The sequence below is a fragment of the Bombus terrestris genome, chromosome 14 (genome assembly GCF_910591885.1).
Source record: "Bombus terrestris chromosome 14, iyBomTerr1.2, whole genome shotgun sequence".
NCBI lineage: Eukaryota > Metazoa > Arthropoda > Insecta > Hymenoptera > Apidae > Bombus > Bombus terrestris.
Window position 1 is genome coordinate 6,437,037 of NC_063282.1, and position 19,497 is coordinate 6,456,533.

General features: G+C 40.3%; 1 protein-coding gene across 1 annotated transcript in view; it reads left to right on the forward strand.

The window, feature by feature from the left end:
- Nucleotides 1–18,168, forward strand: part of LOC100645219 (ADP-ribosylation factor-like protein 4C) — a 54,162-nt gene extending 35,994 nt beyond the window's left edge. The window contains exons 2-4 of the mRNA XM_003400722.4: nucleotides 5,711–6,595; nucleotides 8,296–8,511; nucleotides 10,457–18,168. Coding sequence (XP_003400770.1) covers nucleotides 6,385–6,595; nucleotides 8,296–8,511; nucleotides 10,457–10,653 — 624 coding nt within the window. The 5' untranslated portion in view covers nucleotides 5,711–6,384 and the 3' untranslated portion in view covers nucleotides 10,654–18,168. The remainder of the gene's footprint in view (nucleotides 1–5,710; nucleotides 6,596–8,295; nucleotides 8,512–10,456) is intronic.
- Nucleotides 18,169–19,497: the final 1,329 nt, after the last annotated feature.

Here is a 19,497-nt window from a genome sequence, read left to right on the forward strand (position 1 = left end):
TCAATCAGTCACGCACACGATACTCTTCTCAACGATTTACGAGGATCATCCTCGCATAAACTCGCGCTTTTTATCAGAACGATCTCTCGGCTGTTATTATAGGAAGCGTGTACTCAGCTGCAAAATTACACGTCTCGGAATCGCGTACAATTAAATAGGTAAATAACCGAGGAAGGAGATCGTGATTGCGGCGGACTCGTTAAAAAAAGGGCGAGAACAAAAGTGACCAGTTGCGTGATTAGAGAAAATGGTGAATCTGGGAAACAATAATAATCGCTAGGATGAACGAAAGGAGAAGAGAAAGGGAGGAAATGGAAAGAGAAGTGGAAAATGATTCATAGAACGTTCTCGATGATTGCGCCTATTATAAGGCGGGATCAGCTATCGACAAATATTTTTATTCGCCTGCAGTCGACGGTTCTATTGTTCACGCGTATATGCACGGAAATCGAACGATCGAATCGTGGTGAACGCGGAAGTCGAGCCGTGGATTCGATCGTGACGGAAATAAGAATAAAGGATTCACCTAACTTGACGAAAAAGCCATACTAGGCACCGGAAGACCGGAACAATAGACCGGAAGAGACTGACAGAACGAGCAGCGATTCACGTATAGCTTATTATTTCTCCGTTTTCAACGATCGAATATAATTGTCGAGCAAGTTTAAACCTATTTAATAGAAAAATTAATTCTTTGAAGATTATTAAATATCTATGGGAGTATGAGTATTGTTAATTATACGTAGAGGATGTCCTAGGTCTTCTTATTCGAATCCTGCATTTTTATTTAATTCTACAACATTGCGAACAAAATCGAAGAGGAAATATTACGTAGATGTAATATGTAATTTTATGGAAAAGTTGTAACAGAAATAGTAAGGTTTTATAGAACAGCAATAAATTATACTACGATAATAAAATTTCTATGATATAATTTTCTCATGTAGACACCATGAGCGACACGAGAGATTTGAATTACATCGAGAAGAAAATTCAGACGGATAATATAAAAAGATGCATCTTGTGAAATCAACGAATATGTGGCAAGAAAAGAATCGATAAAACGAGTAACAAAATTAAGCGTTGATCTAAGGAAGACTCTGATATTATTAATTTTGTTACATATACGATTAATGAGATTTTTATTACAACATTGAATATGTAGATTGCTCATAGTTCAAGATCTTCTCTTCGATAATTCTTTCAATAATTTCTAATAATTACCTTCCTAATTGTATCTTAATAATTCTTGCCAGTGATTCTTTCAATAATTTTCCGACAATTTTCCAAGCTTATCGCCTCTTTATAAGCAATGGAGAGTAATCCTAATATTTATAATAGTATTATTATATTATACATACGCCGCAGCGAGTTTCATATTAAATTTCCAACGAGCGTGGAGAACTTGATACACAGGGTGTTCCGATAAATCGTGGACGATGCTGTTTCGACGTTGTATCGAGTCGATCCAGAGCAGAGTCCAGCGTCGACGAAACGGTGCCGAGAATAATGGTAATCGTAAATTACGGTAATAGAAACAATCAAAAGGGAGGATCACGGCACGAGCCTGTTCTCCATGTTCGCCCACCATGGAATCACGGAGGCTAGCGATGATGTTCTCGTTTTATCTGCTGCTTAAACGGCCGAGCAGCATAGGCTATTTTTAAGCGGAATAAAGCGTGCAATAACCGGCGTCCGACGAGAATTAAAACTCTAAGTTGCCTCGCCGTCTCGTTTCCCCTGTTTCTGCTTCGGCCAAAAAGAATTTAACGAGGTTACAGTCGCCTGGCTCGATAAAGGGACGAGTTCTCCCGCACGAGACTATGAACACCGTGGCGTGTTGCAATTTTTGGCGGGAAATTGCGCCTCGCAGCAAAGCTACTAGGTTGTTGGAAAAATTTGCGATGAAAGTTAAGGAAGATTTAATTGTTAAGTGAAACGTTTCGTCTTCTTTTGGTAATAAATTCTTCAACTGAAAGAAAAAACGTGAAAAGCTAATTAGTCTTTACTGAGCTAAATTGTAAAAAGTATTTGAGAAAAAAACGAAAGAAATGCTTTTTGCCACGATTATCCTGCATTTTCGAACTTTACATTCGTTCTTCGTTTCCCTTCATAATGGAAATAATTGTTGATTTATGTTATGCAAAATTTTATCTTCCACTGTTTAAAAAAAAGGAATGCTATTAAAACGACAGATAATAGGTACTATTATATGTAGTGAAGCATCAAACCACGAAAATTTGTGGAAGATATTTAACGCGTGGCTAATGCATCTTTGCATCTGCTGGCAAAAATTGCATGACAAGAAGAACTTTATGGCAAGAAAATTATTTTGCTCATAGGAAATAAAGGCTTTTCGGAAATGCTATCATAGAAAAAAGAAATACCATTCAATGAAATATACATACACGTATTTTTCAAACCTAATATTTCCAAATTTCGTACCATTCTAAACTTAAACTTCTACTATTTAAGAAGAAAGAAATACTCTTCGCTTATAATCTGTATAATTTAGAATTATACGATTATTTTTTAATACATATATGTATTTCCAAACATGATATTTTCAAATATATTTCTGCAGGTATTGCCATCCATTTTTCTATCAGCAACACCGTTTTCTATATTAAGAGCGGTAACTTGAAATAACTGGATCCCTACATTCTTTTCTTTTTATTATGCGTTTAACCTTCGTATCAACTACGGGATCATTAGTGACGATATTAGACTTAGACCTATTAGATTTTAGTGTACACATTTATTTCTTTGAGGAAGCTTAATGCGTTCGATATGTAGTTTCGCGATGTTAGGGCTGTATCAGGTTCTATTGCGTGTCTCTGTGTTCGTCTATTTCTCTATATCTACATTCGTAGAGTATGTGGACGTTAATTGCTGGTTACGGCATATATTACAGTAAGGCTGCTATGCTCTTTTAATTAGCCAGGTAATTATTCGTGGGTTATTTTGGTGCACGCAGTCCTTAGGCGAGACATTACGTTCCTTTCCTTTCTGCTCATATTATTACACACGGTTATTACATCAACACGTATTATTAACATTTGTTGATACAAGCACGTATCGAATTTCCCCGCGGATTTTTCTGCTTTTGATCGAAGCGCTGATTTTCTTCCATTCTTATTTTACGATCCTCTTTAAGCAGTTAATTTGATCTTCTGACACGGAATCGCAAGAAGCCGATCGGTAGGTTTAACCAATTAGCTGTTTTTAACGAGTATACTCGTCGTGAAGAAATGGTAATAAAATGAAAGAATAAAACAGTCGTTTCATTATGACTTAATTCTATATTGTAACAGCCGCACATACTATGCGTTTGACGAGCAATACTCGTCACGAAGAAATGGCAATATTCCGCCTTATGTCGAGTATACTCGTCACTCGTGAAAAGTAGTTACAATTTGCCGTTCGAATTGCAATTTACTAATTGCAATAAATTACTATAATAAAATGAAAAAATAAAAAACAGTCGTAGCGGCACATGAGTCAGAGGACAATTCAAATCGTGTTGTTGTTTTGCCTCGGAGTATCAAGACCGTTAGATTACGAGTAACGTAAGAACAAATAAACAATGTCGCAGTTACATGTAACCGTCGAAGGAAGACGAATTTGAATTTTTCGACTCTCCCCTAGCGAGTTCATATCGAGTATCTAACAACATCTAGAGTATAAGTCGATTAGCTACGAAATATCGAACGGTTTATATCGAGATTAACGAGTATCTCCGCGACGAACGATAACGAGTTTTATACTGTATCAAGGATTCTGTATACGTATATTTATTTATTTTAAATATACCTGACTGACGGCGACAATCTTATTTGGCTTTCTTTATATGACAATACTATTCACGACCAATGCTCCATACGTTACAACTTAATTCTATATTACAATATACTATGTATTTGACGAGTATACTCGTCGTCGCTTACTTTCGGCCACACATTTTAGATACACGCTTTTCTTTGAGGTCGCAACAGCTAACTGGTTAAGGGCTAAGCTAAATCAAGTTTAGAACAGTTAACCGACGTTTTGCAAGCAACGAGAAGGCTCGTCTTCGGGTTTTAGAGCGTCGCGCCGCCATGGCGAAATTTCTGCCGTGTGTCACAAGGCGCGCAATATGCACATTACACGTTTAATGGCTTGGCCCCAGAATTCTCTGTAGCCTGCAACCGTAACCGTAGCGTTATCCATAAAGTTTGCCGCCTGGTGGAAGGAGATTAATCACGCCTCGTGGAACTGGAATATTCAGCCGGCGGATTTGCATGTCGAGTGGTTAGATTTGTATTCCTTATTGCCAAGGTTAGTCGCGTTCTCGCGATCCTTTTTTCTTTCTTCTTCTTTCTTTTTCTTTTTCTTTTGCCAACAGCGTACTGCCAGTGAACGGCGCCCTTCTTAAATCGCGCTATTAATTGACTCTTATCTCGCGTAGTTAGTCCGTGCTATACTCCGCAATTATGCCAATCATTTAACAATTTGATCGATCGTTGCGAGGAATAGCGCGAATCGTGTCTCGATCCTTCTTCGTCTCTCGCTCGTTAACCCTCGTTCCATGCTTACGGCAATTTGACACGGTGCGATTAGCGTGGAAAAGAAAAATTAGCGCACAAAGCTGACGACCACAGGCAGAAATCACGAGAAGCAACCTTGAAACACGGTCGGCTCTATGTTATCGAGATTGTCTTTTTAATTGATTGTGGAATTTATTTTTATTAATTGTGATATTTCGAACATGATTCTTTATTTGATCGTTCGTGAAGCTTCATAGATTTATCTTCTGTCTTATAAACTTATATTCGCGAACCTAATCCGGTTTGTTGAAAATCGAGAGATCGAGAAGAATGGGTTTGTCACGCTTCGCTCGTGTCTTATTTCGGGAATTTCATTCTCTTTATTATATCGATGTTTCCGCAGCAAGAGACAGATTAGGTTGGAAAATCGAAGGCTTGCAGAATTTGCATAGGTCGCATCGTTTTTTAATTGTACGTACGTGTATATATTTATTCATTTCAGAAATTGGTCTTGGTTTTACATGAATTACGAACATAAATGTCTTCTGCTCGTGCTAAATTTGTTTAATTGTATCGATTCGACATCAATTTGATATCAGTTCCACATAAATTCTCATATCATCTGATTAATCAATTTCTCGATTTTCGTTAATAGAAGAATCTGCATAAAGTTAGACGAATAAAAGAAACCTCAATGACTGTACAATTTTAAAAGAAATTTGAAAACCGGTCATTCGACCGAGCTTGATAAGATTAGCGTTAAGTTTCCCCATGGAGATAAGCTCGAACGTGCAGAGATCGGCTGCTTGTAAAGCGACGCGCTTAAGCGCGTGACGAATAAATCGAGACAAAGCGAGCCTGGCATCTCGATTTATAGAGGTTTTCACAGCGGATCCGAAGAAAACGAACGAAATCTCGATACGTGTAGAGGTTCTTGAGGTTCCCAAGTTATCGAGGTTCCACAGTACAAACAGGAGTACGGTCTAATCGACGATAATTCCGCTGTTAAAATTCCTGTATCTGCGTAGTCGAGCAAAATACCCGGGGCACACTCGAGATCTATCAAGACAGGGCAATGAAAAAAAGGAAGAAAAAGAAAAAAAACGGGCAAAGAGACGAGATGTGAAAAGCGCGGCCAATGTAGCCAGCAGGCATCGCTAACACGTTTCTCCTTTCATTTTCAGCCGGTGCGGTAGTGATCGTGGCCTCGAAGCGAGTCCTTTTACGGCGGGGACGAGCATCGAAAGCGGAGGAGAGCCTCCCTCTCTCTGTCTTTCTCTTTCTCTCCCCGATCGTCCACGTTGGCCCAGAGACGCGAGTCAAACCAGCATCATCCACGCGAAGGATATAAGGGACGAAGAAAGCAGGAACGAGAAGAACCGGGTTGGTTCAAGAGAGATAAAACGAAAGGCTGGAAACTAGACGGCCAGGTTACCGAGCTAGCATGGAATAAAGGCGGTGCAGCGACGCGGTGGATCGTGCACAAGGGAGAAAGGGAGAGAGAGAAATTCGGGGGAAGAAAAAGCAGCTGCCGGACAAGGGAACACTGGTGGTCCTCCTGAGTGTCAGTTAAATCCAGCATGAAGTAGAAGAAGAGAATTTTCAAGAGGAAGAACGCGGTCGTTGAGACGAAGGACGGAGGATTATTGATCCGAGATATCGAAAGAAGAGAAAGTGGTGGATAGAAGAGAGCGGCAGAGGTGCGAGAGGAGACCGATCGGATATCGAGGATTGATTTTGAAGGAAAAAGACGGAGAAATCTAAATGATAGATAAAAGAAAAGGGAAGAAGGCGAAGAAGGAGGGTTAGAGGGGAGGAAACGGTGGTCGAGTTAGGAGGAAGCTGGTGAAGGAGAGGAATGGGTGCCGGCATGGGCAGGAGCGGCACGAGCGGCGGCTTCCTCGAGGCACTTCCCACGGGAACGCCGCTCCACGTGGCCATGCTCGGTCTCGACAGTGCTGGGAAAACCACGGCGTTGTATCGACTCAAGTTCGACCAGTACCTAAATACCGTGCCCACCATTGGCTTCAATTGCGAGAGAATCCGTGGTGGCATCGGAAAAGCGAAAGGTAAAGTCGAATCATTCTTAACGTTTCTTAGTATACTATACTTGCGACGACGATCAACGTTGAGACACGAGTTTACCGCGGTTTTAGCTCGCGCTCTTCAACGCTGCATACACCAATTCACGGGTTATCTTTTTAGTTAATTTCCGGCTATAGAAGTAGGTTGGAAATTTTTTAATGAAAATGCACCGGGTACTTTTTATCGTACTAATCTTGAAGATAAAGTAGGTGAATTTTTATTGGCTGGAGTTGTCACATCGCGCGAGCCATTCGAAAGTCGTGTCGATCGTAGGCCATAAATTGAGAAACGCGGAAAAGCGATGATGTTACTAGCGATGATATTCTTTAAAGTTTTCCAGAGTTACTCTCGTCATCTTCTTGTAACAAACCGAAACAAACGCGGTAAACACCGATTTGCAATCGGCGACGATTTTTCTCAATGCAGCGTTTATAGCTGGAACGCGCAACTATCGTAACTGAACACGTAACCATTACGTGGTCAAGATAACGCTTAACGCGGACATTTATTACAGTTACCGTGTGCGTGGCAACGTAATAAGTCAATGTCGATGTCGATGTTTCTTCGTACGACTAGGTCTCGTTGTCCCAGAAATCTGGTAGCAACGATCGCGCCGAGAGATGGAAATCGCGTTAAAGAACCTCTTCCTCTTTTGTCCCTTTGCACTTCGTATGGCGGCGTGTCTGTTTTAGAGAAAGTACAGTTCACAGTAAAAAGAAATCACGATCGTTTCCTAAGCATCAGAGAAGCGTCCTACGAGTTCCATTTCTTTGAATTAAAACAGGATGTGAAAGCAACTAAGATGCGCATACCGTGGGCTATACTTGAGATAATAACGTCAGGATAAAAAATATTACCTTCCACGTTCTGCCAGTTATTTTACATAGCATTTTCATAGCGTTTTCCATGGGCAAAAAAAAGATTAAACGCTGTGCAGGGCAAATTTTCACGTTCCCCTTAGTAGGCTTTTTAATATCTTTAGAAAGCAAATCGTGAAAAGATCAATCATTTCCGTGATAGAAACGCGAAAAATTTCTGGAAGAAATGGTTCTTTTGTATTAATTATTATAGATTTTGCAAATGGCAACTTATTGATAAATTGAAATCTAATACCAAAGTTCCACAAGCTGATTTTATAGATTTTTAGATTTTATCGTTATTAGATCCTTTATATTAGATTATAAAAATAAAATGTAGAGTATATATTATTTCATATTAAATTTATATTAAATTCAAAGGTGCAAAAATGTGCAGAATTACGTTCAAAATTATTGTTCGAGATATACGTAAAATATCCAAAGCACGCCCACGCGTCACATTCAGTCGGCGAAACAAAATTTCTACTTAGCTTCCAGCTTTTTAAATTACCTTCACAAAGCCAATCATTCGCGTAACCATCCGCGGTCTAATTATTATTAAATCCGATACTCGTTCCATTCCGATATAAAATTATGAACGAAAAATTTATAAGCTACCGGTTGTAATTTATCGATTCATTAATATTATTTATTTTCATACATTTATTATGCAAAAGCCGAAATCCAACAATGTAGTCGCATCTTTCCACTTTAAACGATAGTTTCACCAGTTTCATCCCCTTTAGAGCTTTTGTTCAAGGAAAAAGAAAATGCTACAGAAAAAGAAGAAAGCAAGTAAAATGGGTTGCTATGGTGGTTTGTCGCAGGTGTGAATTTTCTCGTATGGGACGTGGGAGGGCAAGAGAAATTGCGACCATTATGGAAGTCTTATACCCGGTGCACAGACGGTATTATCTTCGTGGTTGATTCTTGCGACGCGGAACGGCTCGAGGAGGCAAAAATGGAGCTGACCAGAACAGCCAGGAGCCCGGATAACGCTGGTGTCCCCATTCTGATCCTGGCCAACAAGCAGGATCTGCCAGGTAACACAGTACTCGTGCATGTATGCATGTGCTAAGTTGGCGTTTCGCCTTGATTATAAGAGGAACCATGGCCTCTTTTGTAAATTAAACTGCTCACGGTGACGTAGAGTATTAAAAACGCGTTCTCCTGCTTACCCTATCTGTCGTCTTTTACAAGGATATACTGGAAAGCGTAAACGTTTCCGTGCCTCATTCGTTTATTTCAGTATATGTCTAACGATAACAGGAGATATAATTGGAATGGAAAACGAAAGAAACTTAATTGAAACTCGGAGTAGGCGTTTAATTATTTCCGAGACTTTGCTTAATTGCTTGAGAGAACGTAGTATTAAACATCTCTTCGTGTCTATTCTGTAAGCTGTCTTTTATAAGCAAGTGTTAGTGAAAATGCCAAGGTTTCTGTCTCCCTCGTTTATTTCAATGTTTGTTTAGTAATATCGTAAAGATAAGAAGAAAAGAAAGCGAAGGAAGACGGACGATCTTATGTTTGATGTTATGTGTTTAATTATTCGCGTGGGACTTTGCTCGATCGTTTAAAATGATATATGTAGTATTTAGATGTGTTCTCTTGTTCGTCTAAGATATATTCCTTTGTAAGGAGATATTAGAAAACGCAGACGTTTTTATATCTTCTTCGTATAATAATAATTAAAAAGAATGAGAACCATTTTCTATTCCCAACGCTTGCTCAGTATTATTAATAGACAGTTATACAAAAGTAGATTTTTCTTTTATACTAAATTAAAAGTTTCGTTATCCGCGAGACTTCATTTGGACGTTAGCTGTAGCAAATGGTTTCCGTGTTCAGAAACAAGATCAAATTGCTTTCGAAGACTTTAAGAGTATGAACAAGTGGCTGAGAAGACAGCCGCGTATCGGTTTAAGCTTATGGCTTCGCTGCGAGGACTATAAATGCACTTGACCGCAATCTATATTGGAGCATGATTAGATTATAGATTGTATATCTATGAAGCAGCAGCACTTGATTTCACAAACACATTGCTTTTAATGGTTTTGAAAAAAAATTTGATAGAACACAGTTGCGTCATTCGTAAGATTATCGTTTTCAGTTTCTATATGTTATTCTTTTACGCCTTTTATTATGTAACTGAATGTAGACCATTGATGAATAACACTTGCCATTCGTTAAGTTTAACGTCTACAGACCATTGATTCGGCAAGGGTAATCGTTTAGAAACAAAGAGTATGTAATCTGTCCTCTTAGATTAACCAGACACATATAGTCTTTTATCGAACTTGATCCAGTTTCTAGAATCCTAAAAATATTCCTCTATGACTTTACTAATTCAGTCAGAGACCCAAATATAGTCAAAAGACTCGAACTATATCCTTCTTCAACTACAATCCTAAATTACAAGATCCAATGATCCTGAACTACTTACCGAAAAAGAAAATCGTCGCCGTAACAAGAACTCGAACTCCACCACAAGAACCGAGTTATCTTCGTCCTTTTAAATTCCAAATAAGAAATATTCCTCATGATCCTGAACTATCGAGAAAAGAAAATGTTCCTGAAATCCAAAATCCATCGCAGGACCTAAACTACCTTCATCGTCGACTAAAACTCTAGATGAAAAAATTCTACGATACCGAAGATATATTTCATCACGAGAATTCCATCGCAAGATCAAAACTATGTCTCTTCATTTTTGACAAAAAAAAAGTCTAAATTAAGATTTTACGCGATCCTAAACTATCAGAAAAAAGATGATCGTGGAACGCTACAGAGATGCACAAGACTTAAACAACCTTCTTCCTCGATTCATCATTAACACATATCATCAACGAGAAAGTATTTATTTTTCACGATCCTGAGCAACCAGAGAAGGGAATCCTCTTTTGAATAAAACACCTCATCCTGTTACCGCTCTTTGCTCTCAATACACCCAATAACTGACCAAACCGTTCCGCCTGATGTCCACAGGTGCCAAAGAGGTAGGCGAGTTGGAAAAGCACTTAGGCGTCCTGGAACTAGCCGGAATGCCAGGCAGTGCGTGCATCAGAGTGCAGCCAGCCTGCGCAATCACCGGCGAAGGCCTTCACGAGGGGTTGGACACATTGTATCAACTGATATTGAAGCGACGTAAGCTCGCGAAGCTGAACAGGAAGCGGGCCAGGTAGGCCAGGGCCTCGGAGGACTGCACGTGCGTCTTCTGATTTTGTAAGTCGCGGACAGTCTCTCCTTTGGATACAGCCACGCCTTCCACGGTGTCTTCTTCTTCGTCCTCTTGCAATGACGACGTCCACGAGGTGCTCGAGTGAATGCACGTGTACACAAACCTGCCGTTCACGCGGACAATTGTTCTCGTCGTAGAACACCCTCGATTTTTTGTTCCCGACGATTGTTTCTCGGACCAGCGTTGCTCTCGAGACGCTGGCCGACCGGATGTGTATTCTTAATGGTGCAAGCTGAACGGTGGATTCGTGCAACAGAGATCGAAACAGATCTCGTGGTATCGTACACGGGGTCGTGGTTCTACGTTCTTCGATGGAGATGCTTAATTTTTCTGATACAAGAAAACTGGACAGCCACTGGCGAAAGAAGAGGTCAGAGCTATACTTGGACGTATTCCTTTGTCGATCGATTTGTTTTAATTTAGTTTAATAATGAGTATTTAACGAACGAGGGATATACGAGACGATGAAAAACTGCCACTAAAGCTGCGTGGCTGACGCAACATACTCTAGAGAAGAACACGAAGAGAGGACAGCGGTCCTTGTAAGAAGCTAAACAATTATGACAGACGATGACGTCGGTCTGAATATTTTTCCGATCGGGTGCTCTGACTGGGGTTGTTTTACTCACCGATCACCGGCTATTTTTGCCGATCCTAAATGGTGTACAGACGTGTCTCCGCTTTTTCAAGAGAAGATCGGGAGGACGTAGGAAATTTTCGAGGCAATGGTGAATCACTCGCCGATATTTTAGATGAATCGTGGATGTCCGTGATGACAACGAAACAAGTGCTTCTCCGCCGTAACACAGAAGCTCTATTTTGCCAAATTTTTCATCGTTCCTTGGGAAACTTTTCAACGATCCCTGCCGATTGCCTCCGCTTGTTATCGATAACGAGCTCGGCAGCCGCTTAAAGTCGTACATTTCGCTGATAAAAATGGAATTGAGAAGGCAGAAATATTTCGCTCGGAAGAAGAGGTCAGGACTTTCGCTATAACGAGGCTTCATCGACGACTTCGTTGCTGATAAAGATGACGTCGAATCGTATTAATAATGCTGACGTGGGCCCGGTTCAAGAAGGCCAAGATAAAACCTGTATATTAATAACTATGACTGTAAGCTCGCGAAATGATCGGGATTAATTAAAAGAAATCGATCGCGATGGAGGAAGGGAACATCTGGCTACGATTTTCGATCAGAATGGATATAGCAACGGAGATTTGTTACTTGGTCAATGGATACGCTAGATGAGTTGCTATTGCAACGAGTAGAAGAAAATTTTTTGCTATGTGATCTTTCGCTACGTGGAAGATCCTCGAGCTCTTGAGTTATCCTTTGTCGTGAATTCGTCGTGTTAGTCGAGTCGTAGTACGCGTTTGTAGAGCTCCAGGAGAATCGTCGACCTTAGATATTCAGACGATGATCGTGCCTCTCCAATTTTTTGCACCTTTATACCATGTAACGAGAGAAAAAGAGAGATTAGACGTAATAGAATATCGTTGTTTCTTCCCGACGAGTGGAATTTTTGTAAAACGATGTGATAACAACCATCCTCAACCCTTTATCTTTACCTGTTCAATTAGCCTGTATCGTACGTATGTACACGTGAATCAAATATTGTATTCGTTGTATCGTGCTCTGTAGGGGAGTAGGAAAGCAAACCGATCGTTTTGAGCTTAATTGAAATCGATACATATCGCGCTCCCTCCTCCTAACTCTAATAAATGATTCAGCGTGTTATCCCTTTTATTCAAATCGGAATTGAGAGATTTTCTGGAAAAAAGAGAGTCCACTAGATGGCATGGCGAGTCGAATAAATCGCGTTGGAAGCTTTACAATTCTTCCTTATTTAATATTAACTGTGTTTCAACTTTGTTCCTTTCTCCCCCTTTTTTCATGTTTTTATAAAACGAATAAAAATTTCAGAAGCAGACCTACATTTTTCAGAAAGCTGCTCGATTATTCCCGAATATCATTCGTTGGATCATGACCGATTACACGTTACGTATTCCGCGAGTTTATTTGTTGAACGTTTACAGCAAAAGCTACGAAAGTTTCAGAGTTAGCTTTTATGAATGGTTCATTAGGAAATTGATCGATTTCCGTATGAACATTTTGAGCGATGGTTAGAGCTCAAAACGGTGGGTGCTCGTGTTTCTTGCCAGTGTACTTTATTCTTAACGGTCCCTTTGACATGTGGACTTCCGGTATATGCAGTTCTTATCGACCACCACCAATGCGAAACGATATTTTCTATGGCGTTGATGATATTCCGTGGGAAACATATCATCATGAAATTTTCCTTTTGTTCAACAATTCAAACATTATGAACATTCGTGAATATTATAGATCAATTGTTACAGTTTCTTTCATATCTATGATACGATTGCAACACGTTTAATATCAAACGTTGAATATCTTTTAACGGTGGTTCCTATCTATGGAAAATATCGTACGAAATTATATTGTATCGGTTCGTCGAGGAAGAATTGCCTGCTCCAGTTAGAAGTATATATACGTTTGCCGCTAACAAGTTGCATATTCGGTTTTCGCGTCTCGGAGAGCGCAAAGTTCTGATTTCGTTTGGTGTTCTCGTGGCCGTCCCTTCTACGTTTCCTTGCGATTTTTCCAAACTCCGCATGAAACTTCCATTTTTCATCTATCTTACCTGGAAAACAGTTCTTCCATAAAGTTTCATCTTTTCGCCAAAGAAGTCTATGTACCGTTTTAAGTCGTGGGGAAACTCGTTACGTGAAACTACAACGGCGATACTTTGCATTTACCTTCAACGAGAAGCGCTTCCTTCTTCTGGAATCGCGGCACTACCAAACAATTACGATCATATTTATTAACGAGCTCCAGCAAGTTTACCAGGAGACAATATTTTCGTGGAGAACGAGCAGCATGCAAAACAGTTCCGAATCGAAGCAAGAAGTTGAAGCAGGTACTTGCGGTGTATTTACCGGCGAACTAGCGCAGGAAGGAGGGTTGAAAAAGAAAAAAAGAAAAATGAAAAAGAAGAAAGAACGCAGCCTCCTCTAGCAGAATGTAGCGCTTTGTTTCCGGATCGACGAGGCTAGGAATGGGAATCGAGCACACGAAAGTCGGACGACGTAATTTGACTGGTTATTTATTGCGGTGCACGGATCGATATTAACCTGGGAGACAGAGGGCAACACGAGACCGGAAATCGTGGTTTGCGGCGAACGATATACAAGGGCGTTATCCGGAACAACGACCTGCTGTGACGGAAGTAGCCGTGAAATCGGAAGCGAGCCACAAGATGGGAAAAAGTAAAAAGGAAGGACATCGGGAAACGACTACATCCTTCCTACATAAATTGGATATCAAAGTGGAGGAACTGATTCGCGATAAGCGATTTCTTAGAAAAGCTACAGTTTCCTTTCTAAGTAGATTCTCGTTCGAGTAATAGGACATTGGCGGGAAATTCGGAACACGAACGATTACCGAGAAATTGTTAAAATTTTGCAGAATCACTGTTTCATTCGAAATCGTCTTCAATTATAAAGTAACTTTAGAGTAATTCTATTTGAAGTAAAAATGGAAGGTATCGATTTGATATACGGAATTGTCTCAGTTGATTTATTAATTTTGTTATTTATTATTTTGTTAGAACGCATTAAACAGAGAATAAAATGGATTATGTCAATTGCTCGATTAATTTTGTTTTAGAAACGACCTAGACAAGATAATGTTATTTTTAAAGCAAATAATTTCTTATTTTTATCAAGTCTTTGGATAAGTCGCTGTCTTTCCGTAACACTCGCGATTAATCCGATTGCAATTTTCATTGAACGTTTCAAATTGTTATCTCGCACGAATCTAAAATTCTAATTGATGAATCGTTTTCCTGTTAATCTCAGTTGTTTATAACACTTGGTACGAAGCGTGTTTCCTAATATTTACGAATTAGAATGTACATCTTCCATATATGTTTCTTTAATCATTATTCACAATCAAAGAAGCCTATTTTACTTTAAAAACAATTTGTTAGTTTGAAGAAGTTGATCATTGTATATATATACGTTTCGTTAAAAGCTCTTCTCGAGTCTTCACCTGCTTCAAATACTAAAAGAACGTAAATTGATGAAAAAGAAAATGTTCAGTTCTTAAATCAGTCGCACAAAGAAACACGCGGAAAAATGTTCTTCGTTCCGAGGAAAATATCGAGAGACAGAGACTCGAGGGAAGCAGGTTGTCACCTCGAAGCAGTTGAGAATCGATAAAGGTGCAATGAGTCACAGCCAGACACGGCGCCACGCGATTTACTGTTGGAGAAAACGCGAAAAAGCCATACTGGTCACGCGATTTTTTAATATTTACGAAAACTGTCGCGGTAAAGAATGATGCGAATGTGTGCTGCATCTTGCCGTCGATGCTCGGTGGCAAAAAGAAGATGGCAACGGAGTCCGTGTCACTCAAGAAGGCACGTAAGAATAAGAAAAACGCGTTCGAAGAGAACGAGAAGACGCATCATGGATGCATGAGACTGGAAAACCACATCGTGAGGAAATAGGAAAAACGATGTCGATCGATGACGCGTGTTATCAGATATCCACAAGGTGATATTTCACGTAAAATGGACGAAACTTGTTCCTGATTCCATTTTCTTGTAGATTATTTTCTATAGAAAACTCGACGAGTTTCCTAATCGTCGGTTGGATACGTCGAAGATATCAATGTAAAATTATGTGAACATTCGCGTTACTTTTGTTGCGCATCAGCGTCGTAAGGGAGATAAGGAAGCATAAATTTTCGTTGTTGAGAGTCTTCAAAGGATCTTGCAGTTAGAAAATATTTCACGGCAACGACAATTTTTTTAATGGATTGTAACAGTCAAGGACTTTGATGGAACTGTTTCGCGTGGAAAGGAAGACGAACTGCACGGAATGGAACCAGTTTCTTCACACTTTGTTGCTCGGTACGTCTAACGACCCCTTTAGATACGCTTCCTACAACTCACGTGTGCTGGAATGCGTTGAAAATGCATCGATGGATGTCGAACCACCTTGCATCTTCTTGGGGTTCTTTCTCTTCCGCTATTTTGCGACGACTCATGTTCGACTTCTCTGCCATTTCTCCCATAAGCCTCGTTCAATCTTGCACATATACAACGGTCAACTTTTCGGAGATTCGACTAATTTCTCGCAAAACGTACGGATAGAAGAGCTGGCGCACTCTTATCGCGCCGTGATCTTTGTCCTATTCCCAGCGCTTTAATTTCATTCAATTTCATACAAGTTTTATCATCTAGCCGCCGGTAATTTTAGCGTTAATGAAGCGATGTCAAGCTCCTTCGTTCGATCGAGTCGCTAGTTCTCGTTAATCAGAGCGGGCGTACGAACACGAAAGGATATACGAAATCAGCCAAATAACAGGCTCGCATTACCGTCGAGCAACTCGTCCAGTCTGAGCCAGCCTTTACGCCACTTCCGCTCTGTCTCCGTAAGTCATCGAGTTTACGAGAAACCTCCGCGTGCTCTGCCAACACCTTTCCCCCAACCCAATTCCTGCAATCCCGAAATTTCGCGAAAAACTAAAAAACGAGAATACTTGGAAGATCCTCGTCGTTCCAAGTTCCTTACAACAGTCAGGACTTTCCTCTTCGCTCGCGTGGCACTCGCGGTGTCGCCTTAACCCAGTTTACAGCGAACTTCCGGTGGCACCGATCGCCGCGACCGACAACTTAATTACCACGGTCTCTAATTAGCGTGTCCTCCTGGTCCTCGACGACTTAGAAGGGCGTCGCGACGAGAGCACACGTTCCGCTTTTCTCTCTCTCTCTCTGTATGTGTGTGTGTGTATGTATGTGTTTGTGTGTATGTATAGAAAGGCGAGACGAACGGAAATAGAAGAAGGAAGAAAGAGGAAGCGGAAAGGACATAAAGGAAATGGAAAATCGTAGAAGACGAGTGTAACGAGTGTCGATGCTAGTCGAGTGGAGAATCATTTCGAGGAACCAAGAGAGTGTGGACGGTAACGAGTACGTGTAGCGTACGCAAAAAAAAAAAAAAATGAATACGAAACGAAACGTTTAATTACTTGTAAGAACATTGTACATAGGCAACCGCAGGCTGTAAGTTTTCGTAGGATTTCCTTACAGCGTGGAAACTTTTGCGTTGCATCGGAAAGTTCAAGTACAATCGCTGCTCGGCCTCGCCGGGTTTGCTGGTTATTTTACAGGGTTGATCCGTAATTTATGATAAATAAAAGCGATGATTCTGTTAATAATAATAGTTTATTCCGATGTTGTTTCGTTGGTGGATGGCGATTGTCGCGAAGCGAAGCGATTTCACGGGTAGAAATTAAAAGTAGCGAATTATCGAGGTTGTTTGAATTCTTTGAGTTTTTGTACATGATCGATGCTCCGAGCAATGTTCGAAGAAAGAATGGAAATAAGATTAGAAAAATTGAGCAACGATCTTATATATAATATAAGTATAACATAGAAGTTTTGTTGAAATGATTACGATTTAATACTAGAAATACCAAATGTGTCTTTGTTATACCTTAAAAACGATATTGAAGAATAATCTCTTATTATTTTAAATAAAATGTAATATACGTATATGTTTCTTAAATGCAAAATTTACAAGTAATTATATTCGTCAAAGTGAAAGTAACAATTTCCGAAACGGAATGATCCGATTGACGGTTTTAGCGTTAGTTAGGTATCTTGAACAATTGGGAATCTATAAGAGTAGCTATATTTAATTTTGTTAAATGTATAATCGATGGGCATGGTAATTGGTTAGAGTACACTTAACCAGCGCTATGGTTAAACGACTGATCGACATATCGGTAGCAATTGAATTGATAATAATTTACGCTTGATTTTCCGATCAACGACCACGCAGTTCCACGCTTAGAGAGGAAATCGACCAATGTCTGTCGAGTATGATTGTTGTTTTTTATATCGACTGTCGTTCAACAAATTCTATTGTATACTAATACTTGCCCCTTGTTGTGTTTTATTACCATTCGATATTTTATTATCGTGCTTCGAACGATAGATCGCAGTATTTATGTATAATTAAACACGTAACGGCTAACCATAGCGAACGATCGAGTTAAACTGAAAGAGAGAAAGGGAATTCTGTAAATGGTAAAACCGTGCGCAGAATTCTAGTAACAAGCGTGTGAAAAGAGAAGAGAAGAAAAAAAAGTTAATGTAAAAAGGAAGCAAAAGAGGGGAGCAGATCGTGTTTTTACTGTAACGAGAACGATTATTATATCGTCATTCGTCCTCGCGCCGCTTGAATATTCGTATATTTATATAGTAGACTCGCCACTCTTCTCTCGTGTGCGTGCAGTAGATGCACCAGGTGAATGTGATTGTACTCTGGGACACGCATCTCGTCCCGTCAGACTGAATGGATCTTTTCCGACTGTGAGCGAGGATTTTTCCAAATAAATCAGCTAATTCCGTTATGTTTTAATCGTGCGTCGTTCATTTATTCAGTCCCTCAAAGTTCAAGAGGTTGAAGAAAACCTGTTAATCGCTTCAGTTATTTAGTTATTGCGATAACCTCGCTCGTGATTCAGTTAATTTCAGTTTTTGTCAATTAATTCATTTATCAGAATTATCGTAGAGTTTGACAATTCTTTGGAACTGTTACAGTTGTTTTATTCGTAATGCCGATTCAGAATAATTTACACATTAGAAAATTGTCCAGGTGGGATAAAGGATGTCTTCGATCTTCTCTGGAATACTAAATTTATGCCTCCGGAAACTTTCGTGACGTCTTTCCCAAATTTACATTCATACGAGGAAACCAATATTCTTATTATTCATGGCATCGATGTAACGAGATTATCAAAATTTTGATCATAAATCGCACGTTGAATGCAGGTAATTTATAGCAAGTTCTATCGACAGCGGGGAAAAAATCCGACATAACCGAGTTAAACTTTTGATTAAATCGAACGAGTGCCGCTTCAAATTAAAACTGCGAAGAAACCGCGTTTGACACACAACGCTGTAATAACTCGAAGTAAGCGGCGCGCATAACTTTCCACGTATTTTAACGATACCACGCTAACAGAAAATTCGGAAAAATTGCCGCTCAAATACCAAATATCGGTGTACAACTTGTCAAGTCATGATCCTCGAAGATTCGTCGTTCGAAAATCCCAAGAAAGCTTCGTCTTCGCCCAACCAACGACGAAGCAACCCAACGTTCGATTATCTAGTTTTCGCACAAGTATTCTTGAAGCGAAGCAAGTTCGATCCTCCGGCGTCCGCGGCGCAAAAATAGAAATTCGAAAGAGGAAGCTGCGACATTAGCTTCGGCCAATTGCTCACGACCAAAGAGAGAAAAGTTTCCATTCGTCTACGTGGTATTTTCGCCGAAGCGAGGGAGTAACTCTCCTCGAACCTTGAAATTACTTTCATCCGGTCAATAACGATCGGCTGTGTGCGTCGTACGGAGCGTGTTTCGTCGAATGTTTCCTCTTACAGGCCTGTCTTCGTACTTCGTGGTCGTCGTGGCTACTTATTCATGCGGATCAGCCCCCAGCACGAGGCGACAAGGGGGGAAACAGGCTGGCGAAGGGAAAAAAAAAACAGGGAAAGGAGAGTGTACCGCGGTTATTGTTCTCTTTGGATAGGATACACGGCACGTGGCGCGCGGATGCGGCCATTTACGCCGCGCACGCACGATGAACACGGCCGCGGCATCAAAGGGACCCCACCGTTTTCAGGATCCTGCACGAAGGATTTGCGGAGCTCCATGGAACTGCCCGTCACTGGCTGATAATACACGAGA